At 40.4% G+C, this 27,935-nt stretch overlaps 1 protein-coding gene across 3 annotated transcripts in view; it reads left to right on the top strand.

Moving 5' to 3' along the window:
* Positions 1-26,075, top strand: part of SERAC1 (serine active site containing 1) — a 53,149-nt gene extending 27,074 nt beyond the window's left edge. For all 3 annotated transcript variants that reach the window (XM_090042072.1, XM_090042080.1, XM_090042090.1), the window contains exons 9-18: positions 619-747; positions 2,694-2,807; positions 4,475-4,637; positions 7,783-7,933; positions 9,974-10,115; positions 13,830-13,930; positions 16,839-16,936; positions 17,838-18,020; positions 20,400-20,543; positions 23,184-26,075. In XM_090042072.1, coding sequence (XP_089898198.1) covers positions 619-747; positions 2,694-2,807; positions 4,475-4,637; positions 7,783-7,933; positions 9,974-10,115; positions 13,830-13,930; positions 16,839-16,936; positions 17,838-18,020; positions 20,400-20,543; positions 23,184-23,320 — 1,362 coding nt within the window. In that variant the 3' untranslated portion in view covers positions 23,321-26,075. The remainder of the gene's footprint in view (positions 1-618; positions 748-2,693; positions 2,808-4,474; positions 4,638-7,782; positions 7,934-9,973; positions 10,116-13,829; positions 13,931-16,838; positions 16,937-17,837; positions 18,021-20,399; positions 20,544-23,183) is intronic.
* Positions 26,076-27,935: the final 1,860 nt, after the last annotated feature.

Genomic DNA, 27,935 nt, shown 5'->3' with positions numbered 1-27,935 from the left:
TGTGCCTTGCCCCTTAGCTTGCGTTTCTTCTAATCCTTGCTGTGAGTTTCTGGCCAGGTAACTTCTCTTCACTGTAACTGTGTTTTCCCATCCATGGCCAGGGTGTTATGTAGATTTTCTTAAAGTTAATATTTGCACTAATACTTTGAAGGTATAGAATTCAAGAAGTGGTAACTGATATATTTCTAACCTGCAATGCCATCATTTTATTTCTTAATTATGATGTTATTGTTATTGTTGGTCAATAAAATTGTACTTCCTTAATCTGCAGCATTAGTTACATGGGGATTACCATGTTAAATTTCAGGCTGTACCAAGCTTAATTTATCCAGTTTCTGTAACATGGGTCAATAAGAACTGCTCCTTTGTTTTTTTTCTCTTGGAACAGAATAAGGCCTAAATGTAGAAATTTAAACCTGACTTTCATTGACTGACTTTTCCACCAATAATAATAAATTAACTAATAATTCTAGGTTACAGAGCACATGAACTAGGCTTTTATTTTATGTCATTGCTTCATGTAACAACTTCCATTGCTCCAGATTCTTATTTTTTTCACATACTCTCCATATGCAGCAGGATATTATGTTGACAATTATTGGTGTGTGTTTATCATAGGATTATGCTATAGAAGATGAGCTCCGATTGTTGCTGGTATCTTTACCTCAGACTGATCTTGACCAGTGTGTCCAGTACTTCACATCTCTGGCTTTACGAGAAAGCAGTCAGACTCTTGCTGCTCAAAGGGTGAGCTTTCAAATGCAGAATTTCATGACTTAGGTTCTGTTCTTTAATATGGTTTATCAATATTTGAAAAAAAAGCAAGTAGTGTCTGGAAAGTTCAAGGGCAATGGGAACATATTTCACACAGCTGAGCTCTCTTAAGAGAAAATACCTTTGTAGTATTATTCTTGGAGGATGGTTGAAGTTAAACCTTTTCTAAGTAAATAGTTTAACAGTTTACATAGAAGCCTTACTTCCCTTTGTAGTGCTCTTAACAATATTTGTATTCCATTTTATTTTATTATTGTTTATTTCAGTGATGTTTATTGCTGAGATTGTTAACCCTTATTAATCAAGTGAGAGAACAGCCTGGAGATGCTTCTAAGGTTGTAAATTTTATGTAACTATCGTCTGGAAATGACCATCCATATGGAAGTGTCCAGGTAATAGGAGTCAAGATGCTTCAGAGCTCTGAGCCTGGACCTGGAAGCTAGGAATGGTTTGAGTTTCAGTCCACTAATTTACTAGTTAGGCTTAGAGAGGTCACTTAAAGCAATTATTGCTAGTGACTAAAAATGGTAGGTTGCTTGTCAAGACACTTGTCTATGTGTATGTGACTCGTATCTCCCTGACTTTAACAAGGAAAGAAGTTTACTGTTTGTTATTTCTGTTAGCACTACAGAATTAAAGTCACTGAAGTAAAGCAAACTAGATTCTTTCCTGGCTTGCTTGATAGCAGTAGAAATGCTACAGTTGAGGAATTTTCATTGTTAAAGTTGTACAATCCAGAAGGGATCTGACCTGGCTCCTGCTTCCCTAGCTTTATTTTCAGGATTGGTATTGGCAGGAGGTGGAAGAGGAGATAAACACTTGTAAGATGAACATGCTTAATGTAGAATAAATTAGAGCAAGAGAATAACATTCAGCCCCTCAAGGCCATTTTTCAGAGAGAGTTTTCAGAATGAGAACCACACGTTAACATGCATTTTTTTTCTATTCGTTCTTATCTATAAAACAGGATCATACTATCATACTGTCTTGGATAATGGTGTCTTTAACATAAAGTGCAACCCCAGAATATTTTACCTACTCTATCCTTATGGGCTGTAAACAGTGATTGTTATATTGCAGTGTAATAGAATGATCAAAGTCTTCTTTTTAATAACAATGTTTGCCTTTTATGGGACATTTTTCTTCCATAGACTTAAAAAAGCAGAAGCTTTATTTCTCCTTACGATTATATGCTGCATTTTCACCAGTAGGAATGTTTTGTTATGGACAATTTGAAAGGATGAAGCTTTCCCTGTCCTCACACCAGGCCGATCCTACCGCCCTAGGCATGACATTAGCCTTTTATAGATTATGGATAAGTGAGGGAGAGCACATGTTTATCTCCTCAAGTCTCTCTCAGTCAGTGGCCATTGGTCTCAATCAGTGGTTCTCAACCTTTCTCAAATTCAAAGTAGCTCTCAGGAAGATGCCAGATCTTAGTTTTCACTCATTTTTTTGACTATGGAAAAATAATAGAGCAATTTCTATTGCAGAAAAACTCAGACCGCAACAGGTCAGCATTGTGAAAAGGAATCATTATAATCATACAAATGGAAATCCTGCTTGTTCTTTTATTCTATTTTGTAGTTATTAGGATATAAACTGCTAATCTAACAGGATGTCTCTTTTTTTCCCTAGACAGTCCATTTTTTCAGTATGTATGGGTGGTTGTTTTTTAACATGATGCATACACACCAGTAACTGCTATACCAGTTTTAGAGGCCAAGGGACACTTGAACATTTTCAAAAAAATCCTATGACCCCTGCTGACTTCCTGCCCCTGGGGCAGGGGGCTGGACTCGATCTTCCGAGGTCCCCTTTCAGCCCTAATGTCTATGAAATCTATGAAAAAGCAAATGAAAAGAACTTCTTATTTAACCATTTGAGATTGATGTAATGCTTATTGATTCTTATTTCAGGGGGGGTTGTGGTGTTTTGGAGGAAATGGACTTCCTTACTGCGAGACTCTGAGTAAAATCCCTTCAGAGACTGTCGAACTCTTCTGTTTACAAGCATTAGTTCAACATTCGAAGGTAATACATGGATAAAGTGTTATGTTAACAGAGTGGGATGCATGCTTTAGTGGGGCTGAAGTGGGAAACTTGTACAGTTTTATGGACATTTCCCATTGGATGATATTTCCTCCCAAAAAGCTCCATAAAAATCCCCTGGTATTTAAATTGAGGAGCCTCTTTTAAGACTTTCTCCATGGCACCCATGGCCAGGAGGAACTGGGGCATGTGCTTGGCATCAGCATGGATCTTTCAGGTTTGTGACAGGCTCTAAGAGGTTGTTCCAGTGAGGCAGTTACCCAGTAAAACTATAAGACAATCAGGGACAGGCTTCCTGAGGAGATCCTTGTGCAGTATGTCTCTTCCAGAACTTCAACCCTTAAGTTCTGATGGAGATGATCTTGCTACAGTTAGCCTGACATCACTGTCGCTGAGATCAGTGTCCCCGTTTTGCTGAGTGGTAGCAGGTGTCCAAGGTTTTGTAGGACAGCTGCTCTGCAAAGGAGATAATTGGTGATGTGAGTCTGGTTAAAAGTTTAAATTGTCCTGTGTATAAGCACATATCAGTCCTAAAACTAGGATGGTGAGGCAGCAAGCAGGCAGTCCCTTCTTTCAGGAGTCTGTCTAACACTAAAGCTTCCTTCCTGGAGAACAACTCTGTCCTATTAAGTGGCTTTAATTTGAGACTCAGGTGGGGAGCAAACTCTAGCTAATCACATGACGCCCTCTCCCAGAATTTCTACCTCTACAAAGAACCTCGCAATCAAGAACTAACATCTGTATAACATGCCTCCCAAAAATGAATGTTTGTTTGCCTATATAAGAAAAACAAATGTGGAACGGTGTGTGACAGTAGTGCCCTGCAATGTTTGCCCTAACAATGTGAGTTATAGAAGAAGAGCGCAGCAAAGCTCAGAGGCGTGTAAATCTGAAGCTGAGCGAATATATACTGAGCAGTATCTACTGAACTAGAATCTATTTTAGGAATTAGCCAAATGCAACTTGCCAGTGCTTCTACCACAGCTATAGCCCAGTGCTCAGCACTATCATAAAAAGCTTAATATTGCTGGTCCCTGCACGGCAGCAGTTGTCTACAGTAGAGGTGATGAATGTGAAGTCATCTGCTTACATTGGCTTCTTTGCTGCCATGAAAATCAATGATGACAGAAGCATATTAGAAATAATGGCATCTCACTGAATGAAAAGGGATAGTGTATGGAGAGCAGAGTAAGCAACCCCAGTGACGTATTGCTTTAGTAAGAATGACCTGGGCTCCAGAGAATAATAGCCTAATGCTTGTTTGTGAAGGGCAGTGAGCATTCTTGCTTTCTATTAAATGGAGTAGGCAGTTAAGGCATTGAGCACTTTCACAATATTGTGCTGTCCAAATGTAATGATTGTATAGTTCATGTACTAAAACATTTGCATCTTTTCCAAGTTTGTGACATTCAAAAACTGAAATGATAAAAATTATGGAAGATATGTTTGTCATAAATTGTTAAACTGGAAGACTTGCACAAAACATAAGCCCTAATCTTAAGTGAAGGCAGAATTTCTATGCAAGGTATATGTAACGCATTGTTTCTGCTCTGCCTTCTGTGTATTGACAGCATCTCAGGGAACTTTTGCAGAGTTGGGTGCTTGCACAGCTTCCACTTACGGTTGCTGTATTTACTATATAATGCTAGGTTTCTACTCACTGTGATAAAATTGAAGCAAAAGGAGGCCTGCAGCTACTCCAGAGGATATACCAGCTCCGTAAAGATTCTGCAAAAATACAAAGGAACATAATTCGCATAATTGGAAATATGGCTTTGGATGAACGTCTTCATTCATCCATAGTGCGTGCAGGTAAAAGGAAAGCAAATGGAAGCAGTCTGGATACCTTGCTTTTGTTTTGAATTTTTTAATGAATTTGGTCCTTCTGTCAAATGTTCAGTACAAGCCAGTAAGTTGCATCTTTCCTTATCTGTTGTGTTCTCTTGTAAGTATGCCAAGTAGATCTGTTCTTCTACCATTGGGAGTGAATTGACAAGTACATCTCTTCCTTCGTTTTGGAGTAGACCTCTAATGACTTCTGTTGGCTCTTTCTGCTTTCCTCCCACTCCCTTTAAAAAAGCACCCTCTAGAATTTATGTCCAGTCCTGCAATTATACTGACGCAGTATCTGTCAGAATATTTTACTAATTTTAGAGACAGTACACCCGTGCTCCATAGAAGAGCTGCTGGGTTCTGTTCATCTAGAACTGGAGGACAGATTACCTGCTTGTCCTGGTAAGATGCTGATCAGAGTAGAAAGAGCCTGTGAGCCCTCCGTACCTTTCTTCTGTTGTAAGGGCTGCCAGTACAAGAAAAAATGGGGAGGAAATGGTAGAAAATGTATCCATGCTATGATCTCTGAGAGACAGCAGGCATTCTTAACTGACTGTTTGATTGTTTCTGACTCTCTAAATGTTTGAGTTCAAGGGATATACAGAAGCTTGGAGGTTCCTCCTGTTGTAATCCAACTATTTTGGTTATTTTCACTATTGAGTTAAAGAGAACTGAAGTCATATTTTATTTGATGATCTTTTTAAGAAGGATTTTCACATTTCACACCCCTTGGAAATGTGTCTGACTTTAAAAATTAATTTATGTTTCCATATGTCTTATGACATGTAATTTTTGCTTGTTTTCAGAGTTGTTTTCAAACAAATGTCATCCTTGCAGCCTTTCTTTCTCTCCTTCAATTTTACAATGCTTTAGTAATCCAGAATCTGTGAAGCTCCGCCCTCAGTGAAATCACGGTCTCCGGGATGATGACTTCACTGCAGAATCGAGCAGAAGGGAGAAGCTGGTTCCGACAGATAAAAGCTCTTATTCGGGTTCCAGTAGCTGTACCTGAGTGGCAATTAGAATGATGATGGCGAAGTAAATTGCAATTTGATCTCCTTTTTAAGTGGGGTCCCCACTTGACTGTCTCTCTTCAAAGTGTTTTCAGATTTTCTTTGCAAAATTAGCTTAAAATAGTTGGGATAAAAAAAAAAATTCTTTAGCTAACATCAACCAGGGTCTTACAAGCTATGATTTAACCAACAGTTATGGCCTCCTGATTTGACTGTTTCCACATTTCCTTGTTCTTTGTTTATCTTCCTCTTCCACTGAAATTATTTTTTTCTTGGTTTCAAAGATCTGAGAAATCAGTGAGTCCATTGATACAAGCATTTTTTGTGAAATTCAGTGATCTATTTGCAAAAAGTGGACAATCGTTAAAGGAGAAAAATTGCTTTAAAAATTAATCTTTTAAGTGCAAAACTGTATTGGAGAAATTTCTTCTTTGTTTGCTTGATTACAGTGTTTATTCTGAACCTCTTGTTTTCAAACTGTTCGCCTGTAATGGGCTCAGTTCTGGGTTTAATCTCAGCTTCTTTTTTTTTCTTTTTTTTTTAGTCTTCAGTCCCTTTTTTTTTTCTTGTGACAAAGGTGGGATTCATATTTTTATTTGAGGCTTTAATATTCATAAACCTTTCCCTTGCCATTCATTCTTAATAGTCCAAACTGATTGATAACTATTATACCAGTGATTCTCAATCAGCATGCCTTACGATCCTTTTAAGGGACCTATGGAATGCTATACAATATTAGTACTTTTAGGTGTATAAAGATGAGTCACAAGATAAACCCAGAGATTTCAAATAATTATCCACGGTGCTGAAAATATTTTGACCTGCTGTGGTCTTTCTGAGCTTTTTTGCAACAGAGAAAATGTTCTATTATTTTTCTGTAATAAATAGGATGAAAAGTAAGACTTGCCATTTTCTATGGGGTAGCTTGAGAACCACTATATTAGATATGAATGTGAGTTATATTGTAGACAGCAGTGAACAATGAGATTTTATGAAGTTTCTGCCTTGGGGGTGGGGCGGGCAGTTGAGACTGTGTTACGGTGTTGTACAACATTTTGCATTATGCATGCAGTTGTTTTGGTACAAGCAATATGTAAGTAGCATGGTTATCCTTGGGATCATAAAGACTGAAAATGTTCTTAATGTATACTTCTTACACCCATGGGTTTTAAAGTCAGAAATGGTTGTAGTCCCTTAACAAGCATTGGTTTTCTTTCCCATTGTGTCATTCCTGACTGGCCAGCAGAGGCAGCTTTCTCCTTCTACCCAGTCCCAACATGACAGACCCTCTTCTTCCTGAATGGCTTCTGGAAGAAAGTTTCTGTGGGCGCATCTACACGTCTACAGCGCTGTTGTTACTGTGCTGTCATTTAGTACTTCCTTTTGGGAGTAATAAATGATGGCATGGTAAAAGCCTGTACTGTGACATGCCAGCAGCGCACAGTTATTTTTAGTTCCTATGTTGCCACAGCAATGCACTATACCGAGGGAGTACGTTGCTATGGCGATGTAGTAGCAGCATCATGGTTTTTGCCTGCAGAGACTACATTGCCATAGTGCATTGCTATGGTGATGTAGTGTCACTTGTAGATGTGCCCAGTCTCTCTCTGTCTTTCTTCTCCTCTCTTTCCTCTAAATGTAGGAGGGAAAGTTTTCTTTGCCCTACTTTTCCTTGTGATTTCATTATTTGTGGAGACCTGGGATCTTTGTACCCTTCCTTCCTCCTTCTTTTTTGCAGGTGCTGGGAAGACCTGAAGGATACATTATCTCCTCCCCCGGAGAAAGAGTGCTCTAATTTCAGATCATAAATTACCAGTTGGAGTTGGAGAGTAATTGCCTACCACATCAGTGTGGGATATTTTTTATACAATTCCATGTATTAGAGATATTTTACTGTGCAGCACTGGCTCCTGTCAGAGACCAGACAGCTAGATTGAAATTGATTGTGGGTTTTTTCCCCCTGGTATTACAGTCCTTATGCTCTTACGTTTATTTTGGCAAACTTCCTTTTTTCAAATAGGAGATAAACCAATGAAATTTCTGCTATCTTTCTTCCAGATGAGAGGTTTAGTAATTTACAACTAATGTTAGATGTCTGTGTTTTAAACTAGGTTGGGTTTCTGTACTCGCTGAAGTAATGAAGTCACCTCATGTCATTCAGTTTTCACATGCAGCCAGAGCTCTGGCTAATCTGGACAGGGATACAGTGCAAGAAAAGTATTCAGATGGAGTATATGTTTTACATCCACAGTATCGTAGCAGGTAAAGAGAAAGGGCTATGATCTATCACATGATATTTCTCTTACAAAATACTTCATAATGCTGGAGATAGGGTTGCTGCTGCACAACAGTAACATTTGTTTTTTCCTGTCATTCCGGAGTGGGGGACTTCAGTACCTCAAAATTAAAACTAGGAAATTCTCAGAGAAGCCTCTTTCATGCCCATAAAGAAGTGTTGTTACCACAAGAAAACTCAGGAAATGTACAGTTAAAGAATTTCTTGACTCTTAGTGCAGTAATGCAACTTTGACTCTGCCCTTTTGCAGTGGCAGCGCCTTCTTGTAACCCGTTTTTTGGAACCAAGGAATATTTGCCTCCACTGTAGGAAACTAATTGTCATATTTGAAGGTCCTATTGACATTTATTAATGGAAGTCCTCAGTACTATTGTAGTGGACAGAGAGGACTGCATGTATTAGTAAGCAGGATTCTATACAGTGGTGTTCCCATTTCCATCCCTGCAGGGACAAACTTGCATTTGTGCTGTGTGCAAGTAGCACTTGCACTGTGCAGTTCCTGTTTTCTGCTGCTCTTGCAAAATCTTAAGGGACTTGCTGTCTGGCATACCTGGTTTATTGGCACATGGCCCCTCCACCCCCCAACTTTCTTTCCATTGTTTCTCCTGTACACTAGTAACATATTCTTCTGTCCATTAAATGAGCACCTTTTTAGGGTATCTGGAGGTGAGAGATTTCCTTTGTCACATTAATAGTGGCAAGAGGTCTTGGTGTAGTATCAGGGACACATTTCTCCCCAAATTTGATGCAAATTTGCCTGGGTATTAAATGCAGAGGGGAAAAAGAAATTATCTCTCAGTAGAAAGATTCAAAATGGGACACAGGGTACAGGCTGCAAGTTAGCACAGGTGAAGCCAGAAGGGGTGCAGTGGTGTGGTCTCACCCCCCTTTTGGACCATGCTGCAGAAGCAGCAGCCAGGAATTTTTGAGTCCCCAAGCAGGTAACAATTCCCCACCCCTTCAGAATCCCATCCCTTCTTCTCCATGCTCAGTAGCATCTCCTCTCCCCTCCCATTCCTCTTTCCCCCAACCTGCCTCTGCCACTGCCCCCCAACTGGCCTGAGGGTGGGGAGAGCTGCAAAGCCACCCCTGTCTCACCCCACCTGGGTGGCATGGGGAACTGGGCTTGGCTGGGGGCTGTGGCAGCAGCACGTTAGTTCCTTCTCCCTCCCCAGTCCGCACAGGTGTTTCCCACCAAACTGGGAGCAGGCAGTAGCAGGGAGCACCTGCCTGTTACCTCCACTGTCCCCAGATGAGCCCAGCTCCCATGCAACCTCCCCATAGCCCTGGCTGGAATGAGGCAGGAGCAGTTGGGCCAGTGTAACAGTGGACAGAAGCCTAAGTAGAGAGGGCGAGGGAGGGAAGGAATGCTAAGAGCAGGGGAGTGCAGCCATACTTGCAACACCAGTTACTGCTCCCACACCCCCTCTTTTTAAAATCCTGGATCTGCCTAAGTTTGTTAGTACTACTTAATGTAGGCTAAATGATACTGCCAAGAGATTGTGGGGTGTCCCCTTCTTTCACTCTGTCCGTTAAATCACATCATCAGTTTACTCAGTGGCCTGGTATGGCTAATGTCCCATAAGAATTACAATTTTCTTTTGGATGCTGTGGGAGTGGGAGGTATTGGTTCAATTTTCCAGGCATTTTATGAGTTGAAAATGTATCTGTTTGGGCTCACAGTGACTCACCAGCCTCTTCCCTGTTTTGCATATCTCCAATTGCAGCAAGCTGACTGCAGAAAGCTGGGATGAGTTTAATGTCATCTGTACTGGATCTTTTTCATGTCCTCCTCTTTCCCTAGCCTGACGTGTTCTGTGCAGTTCATCAATTTAGATCTTGTTGTGTGTGCCCTTTGTGAAGTGTGTCCTCTGTAACATATAAGATATTATACACAATTAAAAGCAGTACTTTGGGATCCTTTAGGGTACAAGTTTTTGTGCAAATGTGTTGTAATTTATTAAAATAATATGTATCCTACTTTTTATTTTTTTCCTTAATATCAGCCAGCCCATTAAAGCAGACATACTTTTTGTTCATGGTCTTATGGGAGCAGCATTTAAAACCTGGAGACAGCAAGACATAGACCCATCTTTGGATGAAAAGGCTTCTGAAGGGGAAGAGGATTATAGTGAATGCTGGCCAAAGGTAGGGAGACTATAACTAATTCCTAACAGATTACTGTTTGTTCTTCAGTGAGTCAGGTGGAGAGGAAAATGAAAGAGACAGCCTTGAGTCACACTGCTTGGCAATTGCCTGTCTTGAATCTAAGTTACTTCTAATCAGATTTCATAAGTAGCTCTTTCGTATTTGTCAGATGAATTTTTGAACAAATTGTTCTTAAAATGGAATATCTGCTAATTTTAGACCTCTGATATCATTGTTATCTGCAGTTAAAGGGGAAGAAATATCTTCTACACCCCTTTCCCTCTCTCTTGCCAATTTCCTGCTGAGCTAGGTCAAAATGATGACCTTGAAAAGCCACAGAAATCAGCTTGCAGGGACCAGCTCTGATAATGCTCTTCTATTTCTTGGTGTGGGCAAAACGTCTTATTTGAGTTAGGACACTTGACTTTACAACCAAATGTTAGACCAGTTTGTGTAGCACTGAGCCATTAAGGGTTCACTCTGTGAAGTAGAAGATAGCTAATCCTAAATGTGTAACCCTGGGGTGGGCAAAATATGGCCTATGGGCTCAATTCGGTTTGCCAACTGATTAGATCTGGCCCACGGGGGAGAATGGGCCAGTTGATTGGATCTAGTCCATGTTGCCTCCATGGCATTCCGTATGGTGCTGAGTCCCACCTGGGGCAGCCAGTGCTGCACTCGTACCTGTGCCAGCTGGCCTAGGTCCCAGCCATGTGCAGCTTCTGGATGGGGTGCTCCTGATGTGGTTGCAGTTGCCCTGGTGCTGCTCAGCTCCCTTGTCTCCAGTGGCAGCTCCTCCTCTTGCAGCCAGTCGAAGGGTAGAAGGCAGTTAGGAGCTGAAGCCAGAGCCTCACACACTGGGGCAGGAGCCACCTGGTTGAAGCTTCCTCCCCACCCAGAGTGGTGCAGCAGGGGTGCAGGGGAAGGAGGAGGAGCTACTGCTGGAGGCAAGGGGAGCTGAGCAGCACCCAAGTGGCTGCAGCCTCATAGGGAGCAACCCTGCAGGTAGGCTGTGCACTCTGGCCAGGGCCAAGCTGGCAGGTGTGAGCAGGAGGACAGAACAGGGTGCCTTAGGCAGAAGCAGTTGAAGCTCAACACCATGTGGAGTGCCATGGACTGCACTATTTGGGCCAGTTCCTGTCCCCCCACACTCCCCACCCCACAGGGCCCCATGCTGTTTCTTCCCTGCGATCCTGGGCTGTACATGGAAACTGGCTGGGAGACATGTGGTTGGGTAAGGAGCTGCCCCCCAGGCTGGGATATTGGGGTGGTGACAGCACTGGGCCAGGGCCCAGGGTAGAGCTGAGATCCACTCCTGGCACACCCCTGCCTGTAGAACTTGTGTCCATTGCCTCTAACACTGCTCCCTGCCTGCCTGGAGCCCCATACTACATAGGGAGATTTGGTGAGTTGTTGCAGGGGGTATGTGTGCTAACGTTGCCCACAGTATCTCATGAAAACTCCCCATGTGGCTCTTCGGGCTCAAATATTTGTGCACCCCTGGTTTATCACATGAAGGATGCTAGGGAAAGAGGGTTTCAGTCTCTGGTTATCTGAGTGCTTTTTGTTAATGACAAGTATTTCATGTTCCTGGGACTGTCACATGCTTGCATTTTGACTTTTTGTTTTTAATATTTTTAAAATAAAGGTTTTAAATAGTCAAAAAGTCAGTCTCTTTTCCCCCTCTCTCTCTTCATGGATGAGCTAGGTTTTGGTCACTTGGCAGATACCCATATAACATTCTCTCTAGAGTTGCACTGATATATCGGTCCATCTCGGATCAGTACCAATAAAAGGAAAATTGACATTATCAGCAATTGGCTTTTTTGGGTCAGTCTAGCTGATAACGTCACTGATAAATGCCATGTACATGTGCACAGGCACAGTATGCATGTGGCTAGGAATGCGTGGTTGTGTGGAGAGCAGCATCCAGCCGGTAAGACCTGGGGGAACAGATTGAGGCCTGCACGGTAAGGGAAGGAATGGGGTTGGGGCAGGGGCAAGGGCTGGTGCTGCCCAGCCAGGGTGGAGTGCAAGACAGACCCATGGGCAGCTTGTCCGGAGGGTGCGGGGGGGGGGGGGGCTGGCTCCCCGCCATTGTGCGCACTTCTGGGGGAGGCATGGGGGGCCCAGATTTGTGCATGGGGTGAGGGCAGGGTGCCCTCTGTGGGCTCAGGGCCAGGGGCTGTGCTCGAGGCACGTAGCAGTGGTGGTACTGAGGGCATGCTCCAGGGTAGGTTATGGCCACCCCACAATTTGCCATAGCCACCCTGTAGTCCTCCCTCCCAGTGCTGCCACTGCCTGCCTCGCTCCTACCTACACTGAGTGCAGCCCAGCCTAGCCCCCACTCCGGGAAGAGGCCAGTGCAGCTCTTGGCCCTTAGTCCGCACCAGGGAGCCCACCTTTGCCCCATGCACAAATTCAGGGCAGCACATGCCCCCCATGCCTCCCTCAGGGGTGTGCACAGCGATAGGGAGCCACCCCCCCAACCCAACCCCCTACATTTCCTAGACAAGCCACCTGCAGCTCTGCCTCATGCCCTGTCCCTGCCCCCACCCCATTCCCTCCCTCATCATGGGGGCCTTGATCTGCCTCTGTCCATACCCCTTCTCCCCCATCCCTTCCCCCCCACAGACTTCCAGTAGGATACTGCTCTCCAAGTTGCCGGGCTGCATATCAACTCGGTATTGGCTGATATGGCTGGTTAATAATCGGCCATTGGTATTGGCCAAAAGAATCTTTATCAGCGCACCCTAATTCTCTCCTTTTTGTATGCCACTCACATCTTGAGAAATTGTCTGTAAAACCACAGACTTTTTAATAAGTGCATACTGTATTTTTATAAATAAACATGCTGTTAATTAGCTGAGGCTTACAGTTTGATAGTTATCTTTATCAGTCCATGCTTCCATCTAATTTATTGTTGTTCCTTCTGCATAGTGTAATCAGAAAAGTAGCTCTGTAAAAATTGATAGTGTGAGGTTCCATTCTCAGTGATTTCCAGCAATTATACAGGAGAGCACCACGAATACCAGAATTGTGAAGCCATCTGGCAATTACTCCCTTCAGGGCTTTGCACTACTTCCTTCACCTACTTGCCTGTAATACAATAATAATACTCTGCCACAAAGAGGTGTTAGGAGTATCATTGGGCAAAATCATCTCTGATATCACCCCAGCACTAAAAATCATCTCTGATGTTCCACTGAAGTCAGCTTTGTGTCTTTTGTTTATAAAACACTTACATGATTTTTAAGAAGAGCTCCAATTTGAAACTCAAAAAGTGGTTTCTGTTCCTTCCTGTTCTGCAAATGCAGCCTCAGATCTTTAAAATCTGGGTATCTTTTAGGCTATTTCAAGTAATTGCTTCTGCAATCAGAACTTGGTAGATCCTTCTATCAATAATGTAAGAGTCGAATAGAATCCAGCTCATTCTCCACTAGCCTTGTTGGCTGTGATGTGCTAACAGTAGAAAAACTTATTTTTGTCGTTGTAAATAATCAGCTCTGAAGAGGCACACTAGTAGCAAATATTTTCAGAAAGAAGTCATTTTACATAGTTTCCTAAACATAACTCTGTATTTTCCTTTTCTTTTCCTTCTGATTAACTATCAGGTTTCAATGGATTGCTAGCCTTGATTTTGTTGTTTGGGGACCAGTTGCTGGATTTTGAATGCATTAATTTTCCTTTATCTGCTTTTTGTATCTAATTTAGACATGGCTCGCTTCAGACTGCCCTGCCCTAAGAATTGTGTCTGTGGAGTATGATACCCATGTGAGTGACTGGAAAGCAAAATGCCCTGTTGAGGCACACAGGTAACAAATGCAGCGCATATAATTTGGGGAGAAGGGGAGAAGCTATGAAAGTGATGCTATGAAAGGGGAGAAGCTATGAAAGCTATGGGATCATCCAGGCAGGAGTGGTCTTATTTGTTTTCAAACTCCACATAGTTGACAACATATTATTTAGATATGTGGGGGGGAGAATTGAAGAGGAGGGGGTGTTCCATTAACTTAAACAGTCCTCCAGAAGTACTGTGGAAGACTGTGTTCTACTTAGACTATCTGCAGACTGAAAATAGGAATACAGTTTTTTTCAAGAGCTGTAAATCCCTGGAAAGAGATCTCTACGGTGAATAAAATACATAGCAGCTTTGGACATAAAGTAGGAAATACCACATCCTACTGTAATTCAGGTCTGTACTCCTGCCAGAAGTATTTCTGACCACAAGCATTGGGAATCTCTGGCATACACCTTATTTGGAACATCACCTCCAATTTGACTGCTTGTTTTCTAAAAGAAAAAAAATCTTAACACAGACTCAAGCTAAGTACAGACAGTCAAAAATACCAAGGCTGAATCAATTTAATCTTCACACGTTAGTGTAACCTGTGTAGATTGACCCAATAAGAAACTGAACAGACATTTACTTTTGATACCAGAAATGCAGCCACATGCCTACAGTGGCCCAGGTCAGAACCTGGGGAGTGCTAGAGCACACCTCTCTGCTTAGCTGGAGCAGACAGCTTGAGTCAATTCTAGCCCACCCACCCTGAGATGGGGGCAGAGGGGGGGAGATGCAAAGCATCCTGGGATTCTGGTGGACTGAAAGTTAACTTGAATCTGGAGAGGATCTGGGATAGAAGTTCAGTAAACCAATTTAAACTAAAACAGTCCAGTCTGATACTAGATCCATCCAGGTTTATCTTAAAACAGTTTTGGCTATTTTTAAAGTAGTTTATGTGTACTGAACTTGTTGTGTTGCAGATTTTGAACTGGTTTCCAATCAGTTTTACTGGTTTATGTGTAACTTCTGTCCCTAGCCTCAAAATTTCTTTTCTTTCTGTAGAGATGACTGGGCTCTGGATCAGGTCCTTGTCCTAATCCTTTAAGCCAGTTATGTATGTATAGAACTTTAAGTAGGTGCACAGCTCCATATCCTTAGCTGGGAGTGCTTGTGTGTTTTTATAGATAAACATCTGTATAAGTGTTTATTTGTGTTTGTTTCTGAAGTTTTTATGTTCAGGAAAGTGTTTGCAGGATCAGAGCTTAAGGGAGAATTTTGCTTTACATACATCATGGAAAAAAATTCAGCCCATTGTGTAAGAAGTTAGGGAAGTAAGTAAAAGGAAATAAAATGTCTCTATTTGTGTAGCAATTTCTGTTGCTTTGATAAAATGCAGCAAACTGAGTTCAGAAAGATCACTAGAGTATGCAGTATTTGAATATTTAACAGCTTCATGTGAATGCTAAAAAACAAAAGGGATGAAAGGGGTTGCTAAAGTGTATCAACAGTCAAAACCTAGCCCTTCCATTACCCTTCATAGCTATGCTAGCTGACTTTTTAAAAAAGAATTTACAAAGCTGTCATAGAAGTGCTGTGGACTCATAGGACAATATTTCGAGTCCCCATAGAGCTGTGAATTCCCAAATGCCCGTTTGAATTTACTTTTCAAAAAGATCCAGTCTCCACAGCTCTCTTAAAGCTTTGTGTTTAGCTAAAAAGGTATATTTGGGTATCCTTTCATGTGTGCTGTACCAATGTGAACTTTACTGTCCGTGCTGAGAATAGATGGGATAGGACTTTTTAAATGTAGCTGTAATTTAGATCTTTGTGCACAGCAGCATCTCCAGTATCCTGATTTTTACCATTGCTTATTTAATACTCCAAACTCTCACCTTATCTTGTCTTCTGTGTTTAACCTGCCTCTACTGTAAGGAAAATGGATGTTATGCTGTAAAGTACAGTACTGAGAATTGGAAAACACAGGTTTTTTTCCTGCTTTGTCACAGTCTTGTTAATATTAAGCAAGTAGTTCACCATTTCTGTATCTCAGTTTATCCATGTTTAAAATGGAGTTGATGCTTTGGCATTCTTGTAAAGCATTATTCTTTGAAAAGGACAAAGTATCATTTATTTATTTATTTTTAATAACTCTAGGTAAATTATGCAGAGGGCCAGGACAGACCAACATTTACGCTGTTTTAATGTGGGGGGGATTTACATTTTATCTGCTCTGTTTTATCTGTTTGCTCCTGTCCTTCAGTAAATGAAGCTAAACCATAGTAACTTACCCAACTGTTTAATTCTAGAACATGCTGCCCAAGTTTGGTTTCTTCTTAGGTGAGTTAGAAGTAGAGAAACAAAACAGAGCAGATTCAGCTGAAATGTAGTAAATCACTTCTTTAAAACAGTGTAATTGTTTATCTGTTCACACCTTGACTGACTTGTCATTGCATTGCCCCAAACTTCATGCACACTTCAGCAAAGTATTAGTTTGTCTCACATTTATGTATATTTTGCTTCAAGAGAGGTGCATTTCTTATGCTCTGTTGCTTTCATAAAGTGAATAAAGAATTATTTTTATTATTATAATATGTGAACAAAAATGTTTGAAGTCCTAACACTTAACAAGACGTATACCACTAAACTAAAGCTGAAAGAGAATTTTTGTAAGGCAAAATCAAGTAGTTATTGCTAGAAAATTATCTCAGTTCCAGTTCCTTGGAAACAGTCCTGCATGGTTTTCATTGTACAGTATTCAATTTCCAGTGAGGATGATGGCAGTTGAGTGAGGCCAGTAGCTGATATAAGTTGTGCCTAACTCCCTTTATCACAGTACTGATGCACTGAAACTTCATTCCAGTCTGAAGCTGCCCTTTATTATGTTCACTTTCCTTCTGCTTATACTATACTTATACTTCCATCCTATTTTTCTGCAGGAAATCTATTGCTTATAGAAGCAATGAACTTATCAAAAAGCTTAGAGCTGCTGGTATTGGAGAAAGACCTTTGGTATGGGTGTCCCATAGCATGGGGGGTAAGTACATTGGCATAGATCAGCTATTTATTATCCATGATTATTTTTTAACATGAGCAGTTAAATTAGTCAAATAGCCACATTTGAAACAAGTTTGGTTGCCCTAGATCAGGTGTGGCAAGGCAAAGCTATCTGGCCTTGTGGGCTGTGTGAGTGGCATGGAGCCAGTCTACAGGCCAAATTGGACCCAGAGACCATCCCCCACATGTTTGATCCATACATGTCCTGGAGTGGATACTGCATGTAGCGTGGTCCTGCTCCAGCTGCTCCAGAGCTCCCCACTCCAGGATGTGCTGCTGGATCTAGCTGGAGCTGATATGGTCTGGAGTGGGCAGCACATGGGACTATCTAGCATGCCCCACATACTGCCTGTGGGTCAACTTTGACAGCTGAATGAGAGGGCTCTGTGGGCCAGATTCAGCCTATGGGATGCATTTTTGACACCCCTGCCCTAGGTATTTGCAACTGCTCATTTGAAAATGGAGAACTGAGCTGATATTTTCTTAATGTGTTATACTGCATAACTCATGCACTTCATTAATGAGCTCTGGTGTTTACTTGTATTGGTTAACAGCACAAATGATCGCCAAACAATTTAGCTGAAACGATAAATTAATCATGAAATTGAGAACTGACAGGCAAATTCCCCTTGTATCAGTTTTACAACATGTCTCTAGTGCCATTTAAAGCTCAGTAAGTCTGGAGTACAGGATTGACACAATATATTGACATTTTACTACTTCTGCTTTCTTACAGCTTGCTGCATATTCTTACAGACTTTACAAACTAGAAAGCTAATTAACTGAGGCAGGAATATTGTTGCCTGCCTCATATTTAATATATGATCATTATTCTAACAGTGATTTACTTCCCTGCATGAGTGAACTTCTTTTGTTGCTAGGTCTTCTAGTCAAAAAGATGCTGGTAGATGCTTCCAAGAACCCAGAAATGGATAAAATTGTAAACAATACCCGAGGCATCATATTTTATAGTGTACCTCATCATGGGTCTCGACTGGCTGAATACTCACTAAATGCTAGATACCTTCTCTTTCCTTCTGCAGAGGTTAAGGAACTCAGTAAAGGTATGTTTACTTCCTTAACTCTTACCAGCAGCATGACATGTTGCTGATTTCTGTTATCTCTGAAAGTTCATAGATAAAAACGGCAACATCTCTTCTTATCTTTAGGACTGTCTGTCACATGGATTAACTATCTGCTGCATCTGATTGGGGGGAAGGGAGAACTAAGGTCAGATTTACAGAAGAGTAGGCTAAACTGTTTAGACATGTAACGGAGTATGTTACTCCTCTGTAGTATACCTCACCAAGATGAAAGAACTAGTTGAGAATCTGAGTGTGGAAGGTAACTTAGGTGACAGAGATGGCAAAATGACTCTTGGGGGTGGGGAAAAAGGAGGGAGAACAGAAGAATAAAAGCAGTGGACTTCAAGAAATCAGACTTCAGTAAACTAAAATAATTGGTAGATAAGATCCCCTTGGAAACAGTGGTAAGCGAATGAAGAATTCACGAGCATTGTCAGTTTCTTAAGAGAACAATAATTAGGAGATATGCACAAGCTTTTCCAACGTGAAGGAAAGGTAGAAAAAGTAGGAAGAGACCAAGGTGATTAAATCACAAGTTATTCAAGGACCTGGAACTCAAGGAGGAATTGAACAAAAATTAAAATCTAGGTGAAATTACTAAGTCTGAATATAAAGGGGGTAAGGCCAAAATCAGAAAGGCCAAAGCAGGAAATAAGATACAAATAGCAGGAGACATGAAGAGAAACAAGAAAAGATTTTATATTTACATTGGTAGTAAGAAGAAGTACAAGGACAAATTGGTCAGCTACACAATAAGGAAAAGATGCTAAGAACAGGTGATACCTAGAAAGCCAAAATGTTTAAGGTTTTTTTTTCTTCAACCTTCACTTGAAAGGTTAACTGTACTCAGATGGTTAACACAATTGGCATCACTGAAGAGAGGTAAGAACTTAGACTAGTGTAGAATAGAGAATGTGCAATATGGGTGGAAAACATAGGAAAAGGGCAAACTTAACCCCAATTTTTTAAAAGGGGGAAAAGAGAGAATCAAGGAGTTATCGATCACTCAGCTCCATTCTGTTTAAAGATATGAGAATAACCAAACATTAAATCTATTGATAAATAGATAAATATCTAAAAGATAACAAGGGTATAAATAACAGCCAGATTGGATTTGTCAGGTCGACTCAGTTTCTTTCTGTGGCAGGGTAACAGGTCTTGTGGATAGTGGAGAAACAGTAGATGTGATGCATCTGTCTCACATTTGTCTCTGTGACATCCTTTTAACCAGTTTAGAAAATATAGTCTAACTCCAGATGGAAAAAAGGGAGAGGTTACTATGTGACTGGTTGACATATTCAAAGAGTAGATGTCAGTGTCTCACTTCCAATGGGAAGGATGTATCAAGTGGGGTTCCTCTGGGCCTGGTACTAGTCAGTGTTTTCATTAATGACTTGGATAATGAAATAAAGAGTACACTCATTAAATTTGCAGATGATACCAAGTCAAGAAAGGTTGCAGGCACTTGGAGAACAGGACTGGAATTCAAAATGAGCTTGACAAATTGTAGGGAGAGAAAAACCCACCTTGAAATAGATGGAATGAAATTCAGTATGGACAAGTGCAAAGTATGACAGGTAGAATAAGTGACTGCACAAATAAATGCCAGTCATTCTCAACTGTGTTAGGCAGCAGTTCTCCAGAAAAAAGATCTCAGTATTGTAGTGCCACACAAAGTATATGAGGTACTGTGCTTGCAATGAGTCAGACTTATGCAAAAAAGGACAACATCATGCTAGGATATATAAACAGTAGGCTCATATGTAAGATACATGAAATAGTTCTTCCATTCTCACACTAAAGACTCGGGTGGAGTACTGTTTCTAGTTTTGTCATGGAGTGTCATAACAGCCTTAAAATATATGAAAGGTTGCTGCAAAGAGGGAAGTTATGAATGACTCACTATGTTCACTAGCAATAAGACAAGAAGTAAATTAAATTTAATTTAAAAAGTGAGATTTAGGTTAAGTGGTACGGAAAAAAATTCTAATTAAGCACTGGAATCATTAGGGAGTTGGGGAATGTCCATCACTGGAAGAAGAATATAAAGATCTGTTAGGAATGATTTGGGCAGGATTTTTTCCTTAGGACAAAGGCACAAACCAGATTAACCTCCTGAGGTCCCTTCCTGTCCTATTCTGATGATTCTCTGATACTTTATCTGCTATGGAAGTGTAGGATCAAATGACAGAGTTGCATAAGCCAGTTTCCTGTTAAATTGAACACAGGGTCTTACAACTTTTTATTTGAGGTTATCATTTTGCCAAAAATTATTCCTTACGTAATTAGTGTAGATAAGTTTCAGTTCTGAGACTGAGTTTACACATACTGCAATATTTATTTTCCATTTTTCTTCAGACTCTCCTGCCCTTAAAGAACTGAATGATGACTTTCTCTCATTTGCCAAGGATAAAAAGTTTCCAGTGTTGAGTTTTGCAGAAACTTTACCTACACACATAGGGAGCATGGTAAAACTGCACGTGGTACCAGTGGAATCAGCAAGTATGTCAAATAACTATTTGCTTTTTTGTGTTTTGCTATAGGGAAGGATGCTATCATAGTAGTAGTTGAAAAGATATTTAATAGGATATTATTTGAAAAGTTGTTGATGGTGCCTTTTACAAAGTTTTCACAAGTTTTTAAACTTGATTACATTCCTGTATCTATACATGTGTGCCCCTCCTGTTGAAGTCAAAGGGAATTATGCATGTATCTGAAGGCATCTCTCTTACATTTTTCACATTTGAACAGTGCATACTTACTAAAGGAATACAGGCCTTGCTTTTATATTTCTCATCTGTTCTTCTGATTAAAACTCCTACAGCCTAATATGGACATGTGCATATTTTCACTAGCCAACAAAAAAGCCCAGCTGTAGCCACCCTAAAAACAGGAAAGAAAATTGGCAAATACTGACCAAAGTAATTGTACACAAATATATTTTTCTACCTGTTCTACATCCATGTCCTTCGTCAGTCAGAAGATGTATGCTGAAGCAGTTGTGTGTTGAAAATTAATTCATAATCCTAAAATCTTGACTTGCTTATTTTTGATGGTGTGTGAAAAGGCAAAAAATGTAGGGTTTGTGTAATTTATGATCAGCATATAGAACTTGTTGTAGTCCAGAGTCGGAGATTTCAAATGTTACTTCATGGCTTGGGGGTTTCCCATACAGGATTGACTTGCCTAGTGAGATTTTTGCAAGGACTGATTCTTACCTGTTTACTTGGCAAAATATTATTGATATATATACAGGCATACCTCGTTTTATTGCGCTTTGCTTTATTGCGCTTCGCAGATATTGCGTTTTTTTTACAAATTGAAGGTTTGTGGCAACCCTGAGTCGAGCAAGTCTATCGGCGTCATTTTTCCAACAGCATTTGCTCACTTCGCATTTTTTAGCAATAAAGTATTTTTTAATTAAGGTATGTACATTGTTTTTTTACACATAATGCTATTGCACACTTAATAGACTACAGTATAGTGTGAACGTAACTTTTATATGCACTGGGAAACCAAAAAATTCGTGTGACTCACTTTATTGTGATATTTGCTTTATTGCGGTGGTCTGGAACCAAACCCGCAATATCTCCGAGGTATGCCTGTATTTTAAATGAAGCCTGACAATTAGAGAGTTAAACCAGAAAAAAACAAAATACAAAAACAATCAAGGCACAAGGAGTTGTGTAGAGCAGGATGGCAAGAATTGTATATATGATGCTGGCAGAGTGCTCTCCTTTTTTTGAAGTAGCACTTAGAAATTTCAGCACTCCTTACACTGTTCCCACACCTAGTGGTACTCAGTTTGTTCAGTGGTTATGCTGACAAGCAATGCTTGCTTTCTCACACACCCACTCTACCACTCTAGTGGCCTGTCATGTACAAGAAGAAGCTTCAGGCACAATGAAAAATTTCTCTGAAAATTCAAGCACTTGCAAATAGAATTAAATTGCCAATCTCAGCATAACCTGACCTAGAAGTGAGAGCTGTGAGGAACCGTATGCGTCTTAACTAGTTTCAGTGTAAATAAGGAGTTGGAAATGGAGCACCATTTTTAGGAGTTTATGCCATCATAGGGAACATGCCTTTATGCTGTTTTGAATATGTAAGTGTAAATCACCCTAGTTTTAATCTTCATATCAAAATATTTTTATAAAGATTTTATTTGATTATGGTAAAGTTGAACAAGTTTGACAATTGGTAAAGCCTTCCACATTCCATTAGATACTTTTGAAATGCAGATACTGGGTGCATCTATATGCTCATTTAATGTGCTTTAGTTAATGAGCATTAAATATAGTACCTCCGGGCATTTATACACATACCCTTCTGTCCCGCAATGTGCTGGAGATCCACTGCTTCGGAGCACACGAGCTGCACACAAGCTGATGTGAACTGTGTTGCACCGAGTGCAGTTGTATAAGAAGTGAAATGCGTGTCAGTGTGCAGAAAATGGCAGTGGTGCACTTTTGAACTAAAACATCTTCTTATGTGTTTTAGTTCAAAAGCACGCTACACCATTTTCACAGCACTGATGTGTATTTTGCCACTTTTACAACTGCAAGTGATGAAAAGCATCCAGCGCTGCAAAGCACCAGGTGCTGTGACGCTTGTGTGTGTAAAAATACCCTCCATCATGAGGAACTAGAAGAAGGTTCTTTAGTCTATTTTAATGTGCATTAGCTAAAGAGCACAGTTTTTGTGACATTTTAATGCCCATTAAAAAATGGGCATTAAATCACATGTGTAGACGCACCCACTGCAGGTTACATCCTGGGCTGCTTTGAAACCAATGGTGAAGCTCCCATTCAGTTCACTACAGCCCTGATTACATTGGAGAGTGGGTACTGCTAACTGGCTCAGTAGAGAAGCAGAAGTTGTGATTCTTCAGCAGGTCTTAGCAATAGTGTTTGCCTTCACAGATCCTTGATCCCTTTGAAGTCATACTTGCTTAATATGGCAGTGTATTTAAAATGCTTTTGGTCCATTAAAAACATAACCTATTCTCAGGAAAAATAATTAAACAGAGAAGAGCTGACTGCTTCTGGAAAAGCAACCACTAATGCAAGAGTTTTTTTTTAAAAAAAATCTGGATGCTCTCTTTTATTGAACTCTGAGTGGTTTTTATTTTTCTTGGTCCAGATTTAGGTATAGGAGATCTAATTCCGGTGGCTGTCAATCATCTAAACATTTGTAAGCCAAAGAAGAAGGATGCTTTCCTGTACCAGCGGACTTTAAAGTTCATTCAGGATGCACTTGCAAGAGAACTTGGAAGCTAATTCTTTGCCATGTGTGCACACATAGCAAAATCCTTTGTCTGAAACTTCTGAGAAGATGAGAATTGCAAATACATTATATTATTAATAAAATATGATCTCAGTGTGGCTTTCAGCATATCTGCATAGGTCTGCACTACTTATGGCTGAAATTTATTCAAAATAAATGTGCACCAATCCACAGTCCTGTAAGTCTGGCATTAAAAGGTGAGAATCAGCTTTGATTAATTTTGCTTGTCAACATGCCTCTATATAATTTATATAATTGTTTGGCCAGCAGAGGATGGAGATACAGTGGAAGAGGAAGTTTCAAGTATTTTGTAGCTATTTCTGTGGAACATGATTTGGTGAGCTGTGAAGGATGTATCTTCCCAGCTGGAGAGGTTGTTACAAGGGTCCTGGCTCTTTTGACTGAAATAACTATACTTCCTGGATAAAAATCCTGTACAGAGAATCAAAAACAGTTAACCAAGAAGATGATTATTGGGTTGGCAAACAAGCAGCTCTCTTGAAGTACACATCTTTTGTTCATGGTTAGGTATTAAAACAAAATGTAGAGGGAATATCCCTGATTGCTTGATTCAGAATATTTTTTAAACTTTCTTTTTTAATAAATCCCACTTATCAAATAACAGATTTAACATTTATAGCTGCATCCAATTGCCTAAATTATGTAAATTATATGTAATTATATGTAAAGACAGATATTTATTTTCCCTCAACTGTGTTCCCTTAAGTCAATGTCCACAGGAGCCTTGTGTTCTTCAAGATTAGTATTTTGACTGATAACCAGTTACAATTTGGTTGTTCTACTTGCCTTTTTGTTTCATGGACTGAGGAATGTTAGCAAGTCCAGTACTGTTTCCTGCCTGAGGAGGAGATATCATCACCTAATCTGATCTTTGGCACGGTATCCTGTGGAAAGGAGACAATGGGAGATTAATCTAGTTTTGTTTAAAAAAAAAAAAAAAAGTCTTGCACAGTTCTGTTTTAATCATATCCGCTCTTGAACTTCTAGATAATAGAAAAATTGACCTAATGTGAGACTGTTTTATTTCAGCTTAGTTTGTGTTGGCTAGGTCAAGGGGAGGCCTTTTGCTCTTTCAAATAAAAGATCTAGGATAGGAGACGCACGTGTTAACTTCTGGCTGCCTAATTTAGGGACACTGAGAAGGCAGTGTTCTTAATTCCTGGAGGCATTGGCTCGGATGTTCAGTAGGGAGCTTTTTAGCTGATTTAAAGAATAGTGCTGGAAAAGCTCTATTGGAGCAAGACATTTATGCAGTCCTTGACAAGATGGTAGCTATGACAGGAGATTTTGTGGAGGAGGAAGAGCATATCAATAAGGCAGGAAAAAATAAGGACATTCCCAGAGCTCTTATCAGAAACACTGAGGACTTCAAAGCAAAATATTTTGCACTTGTGGAGGCCTGTGTGAAGTTATTTACTTCATGTAGAAAACCAGCAGCATTGTCTTGTATTGTGTGGACTGTTTTTGCCCTGAGTGTTTTGGATCAATGTCATGATGACACAGTTAATATCACTGATGAGAAATAAATGTAATTTAGAACAAGACTGCCAGTATTCAGCCACCTATCTTTAAGCCATAAAAGAATCCAAACAAAATTAAGAGCAGCCTGGCTATGGCCTTGATTTAACAAAGCTGTGTTGAAGTTTGCAGACATGGATCTTCAACCTCTGCCAAACCAAACACCCGAGTAGGCTGGAGGCTTCTAGGCAGCCCTTTGCTAACGGAATCCTTGGCTGATGTTGGTAGGGGAACCACCAGAGACTGTTTAGGGAATCACTTAATATCTCTCTTTTGTGGGACGAATCTGCCTGATCATACAGTTACAATGGTAAAAAGCCACAAAATCAAAACAAGTTGAAATGCACCTCAGAAGTTCCATGGGAGCTTAGTATAAAAATTCTGTCTGCTGAAACCACCTTTGACATTCCCATATTAGAACATCCTGATCTAGGAGGACACAGAGCTGGGAAGAGCAGTTTCTGAAGCTTAGCCTCAGCCAGCCAGACTTGCGCTGTCAGGTTCAGGATCCACAGCAGCACAGAAGGCCTGGCACCATTTTTGACCTGAAGCCCTATGTGTTTTCAGGGGAGCATTTCAGACTGAAACAGGCCCAAAACAATGTTTAAAGAAACATATTCTGCTGATGCTGTCTTTTAAACTTCAGAATATAAATACAGTAGAGTTCTTATTTGTTAAGAACAGACCTGGGCCATATGGAATTAGTTTGGATACCCAGGATTTGGACAGACTTGAACTGAACATTGTAAAACATGTGGAGTGTGACATTACCCATTTTTGAGAAGTAAACTTTTTTAGCTAAGAGGGATTCGGATCAATGAGATTCTGTGGTAATGCTTTGTACGGTAAATCCTTTTGTATTGGCTATTGTAACTGGAATTCTTGAAGAACTCTCATTTTTCTATAACTGCTGAATGGATAAATGTGTAACCTTTTAACTTAATAATAAGCTTGAGTTATTCAGTAATGTTGTATTTGGGAGATGGTAATAACATGTTTTTTTAAAGAAAGTAATTTACTATATATGTAGTGAAAATATATATTAAATAAATTGCAAGTGACCTGCTGAGTGGGAACATTTGTTTGCTAAATTTTGATAAATGTCTTGTGTTCAGTAATTAGCTGTTTTATTATTATTGCCCTTTGTTTGTGGTGTATAAGAGAACAAGAGCGCTAAGAGCTCCAAAGGCATAAAGGTGTGGAACGACCAAATCTTAAATGTTTTGCAAAGCTGTATTATTTTCCAATGTCAGTTTTGGACTGGGCTTTGATTTTGTCAGGACTAGTGGAGCTGCACTGTATTAAATCCAGTGCTTAAATCCTTGTGCTTCTCTTCTCTCACCCTCTTACCAACTAAGAATTTAAAAACATACGTGGACTGGGTCAGGCCAGTGGTCCATCTAGCCTGGTATCCTGTTTTTGACAGTGGCAGGAGTGCATGCTATATGGGGAGAGCACCAAACTGGGTCTCTCTAGAATAACCTATTCCTTACTCAGTACTCTACCAGGCATCCACCATTTTTGGTTTAGAGATGCCAGAGGAAATATCCCCACCCGTTCTCTTCAACAGCCGTTAATAGATCTGTCATCCATGCATTTATTCAGTTGCTTTTTGAACCTGGCTGTGCTGTCTGCATCCACCACCTCCTGCAGCAATGAATTCTACAAGTTAACTATATATTACATAAAAAAAATACTTTAAACCTGTCACTTAGTCATTTCAGTGTGTGCCCAATAATTGTAGTATTCTGGGACTTGGTGAACAACTGTTCCTTATTTATTTGGCCCACACCTGTCATTTTAAAGGCCTCTATCATATCCCCCCTCAACCTTCTTCTTTCCAAACTGGAGAGTAAGAAACTGTGCTTTACTGTTAACTTTAGAAGTGGCCACTGTATTTCATGCCAATTTAAAATAGTGACTTATTTTTTCTGAGCTGCACAGGACTCAAACTTGGCCTTTACCCAAAACACCTGCACTTTTCTGCAGGTGGGAATTCAGCAGATGTGTGGCTAGTTGGCAGATGCTTTTTGCCTGCTTGCTGACTGCTGGACAATCTCTTCCCTATTTACAACTTTGGCACTTACTTACAAAAATACTTTATTTTAATGTAGTTTTGGATTTCTTCTCTGAATGGGGCTTTTAAGCATGTTTGCAGGTCTCCTTCTGAGACTGCAATTTGGGTGGTTTATCTAGCTTAAATGGAACTGTCAATATGCTTGTTTGATGGCTTTATGATTCTTTATGTCATTTAGTTCACAATTTCATAGTTACCACAGCATTCACAAAATGTCAGCAGGGAATCCTGTACATTAGAGGAAGAAGTATTCAACTCAGCTTATGCGCTGGCTTGGCCATTTGTTGCTCCCTGGGTTGCAACTTGAAATTAGTTCTCATTGTTGACCTAACATGCACAGTAAATAGCTGTAGTACTACATGTAAGAATTCCAGTTGTGTTAGCCCGTAGTTATGTTAAACTATAGTAAGTTATGGTGCTGAGAAGCAGTAGGAGAGAAAAGGTCCTCCTGACCACTGGGTGTCCCAGTAAGAAAGAAAAAAAACCTAAAACCCAATAACGGGCAAAAAGACACTGAAGGGAATATGAAAACAGTAGATACAAATGTAAAAGTTAGTACTTACTAATGAGAGTGCAGGTGCATGAACTTGGCAAACCAAACAAACAAAGATGAACAACTTGACAGAGAGATATGAGTGGGCATGAGATAGGGTGATACACAAGAATAAATATAGGATTTGGGAGACCTGTCCCTCATAAAGACCTAGGGGAATGTGAATAACATACCGTGTCTGTACCAGTGAAGAACAAGTTTCTTCAAGTTGGGCTAACTGTTAATCAGGGTCATGTGCCATGGCCTATTGTAGGCGCATCCCTGCAACCATGCATCGCTGCCTACCCCCATGGAGAATGGGCCTGGCCCAACATGACCCAGCCTGGTCCGGCCACCTAGCATGCACCTTTGGACAGGAGCTGTGAGTTCCAGTCCTGTCCAAAGTCATGCTAGTGGGCTGTCAGGCCAGGTCGAGTCATAGATTTCATAGACATTAGTT

The sequence above is a fragment of the Crocodylus siamensis genome, chromosome 1 (genome assembly GCF_052110815.1).
Source record: "Crocodylus siamensis isolate JL-2025a chromosome 1, ASM5211081v1, whole genome shotgun sequence".
In the NCBI taxonomy this organism is placed as follows: Eukaryota; Metazoa; Chordata; order Crocodylia; family Crocodylidae; genus Crocodylus; species Crocodylus siamensis.
The sequence above is the reverse complement of the archived record's forward strand: the minus strand, read 5'-3'. Positions and strand labels throughout refer to the sequence as shown.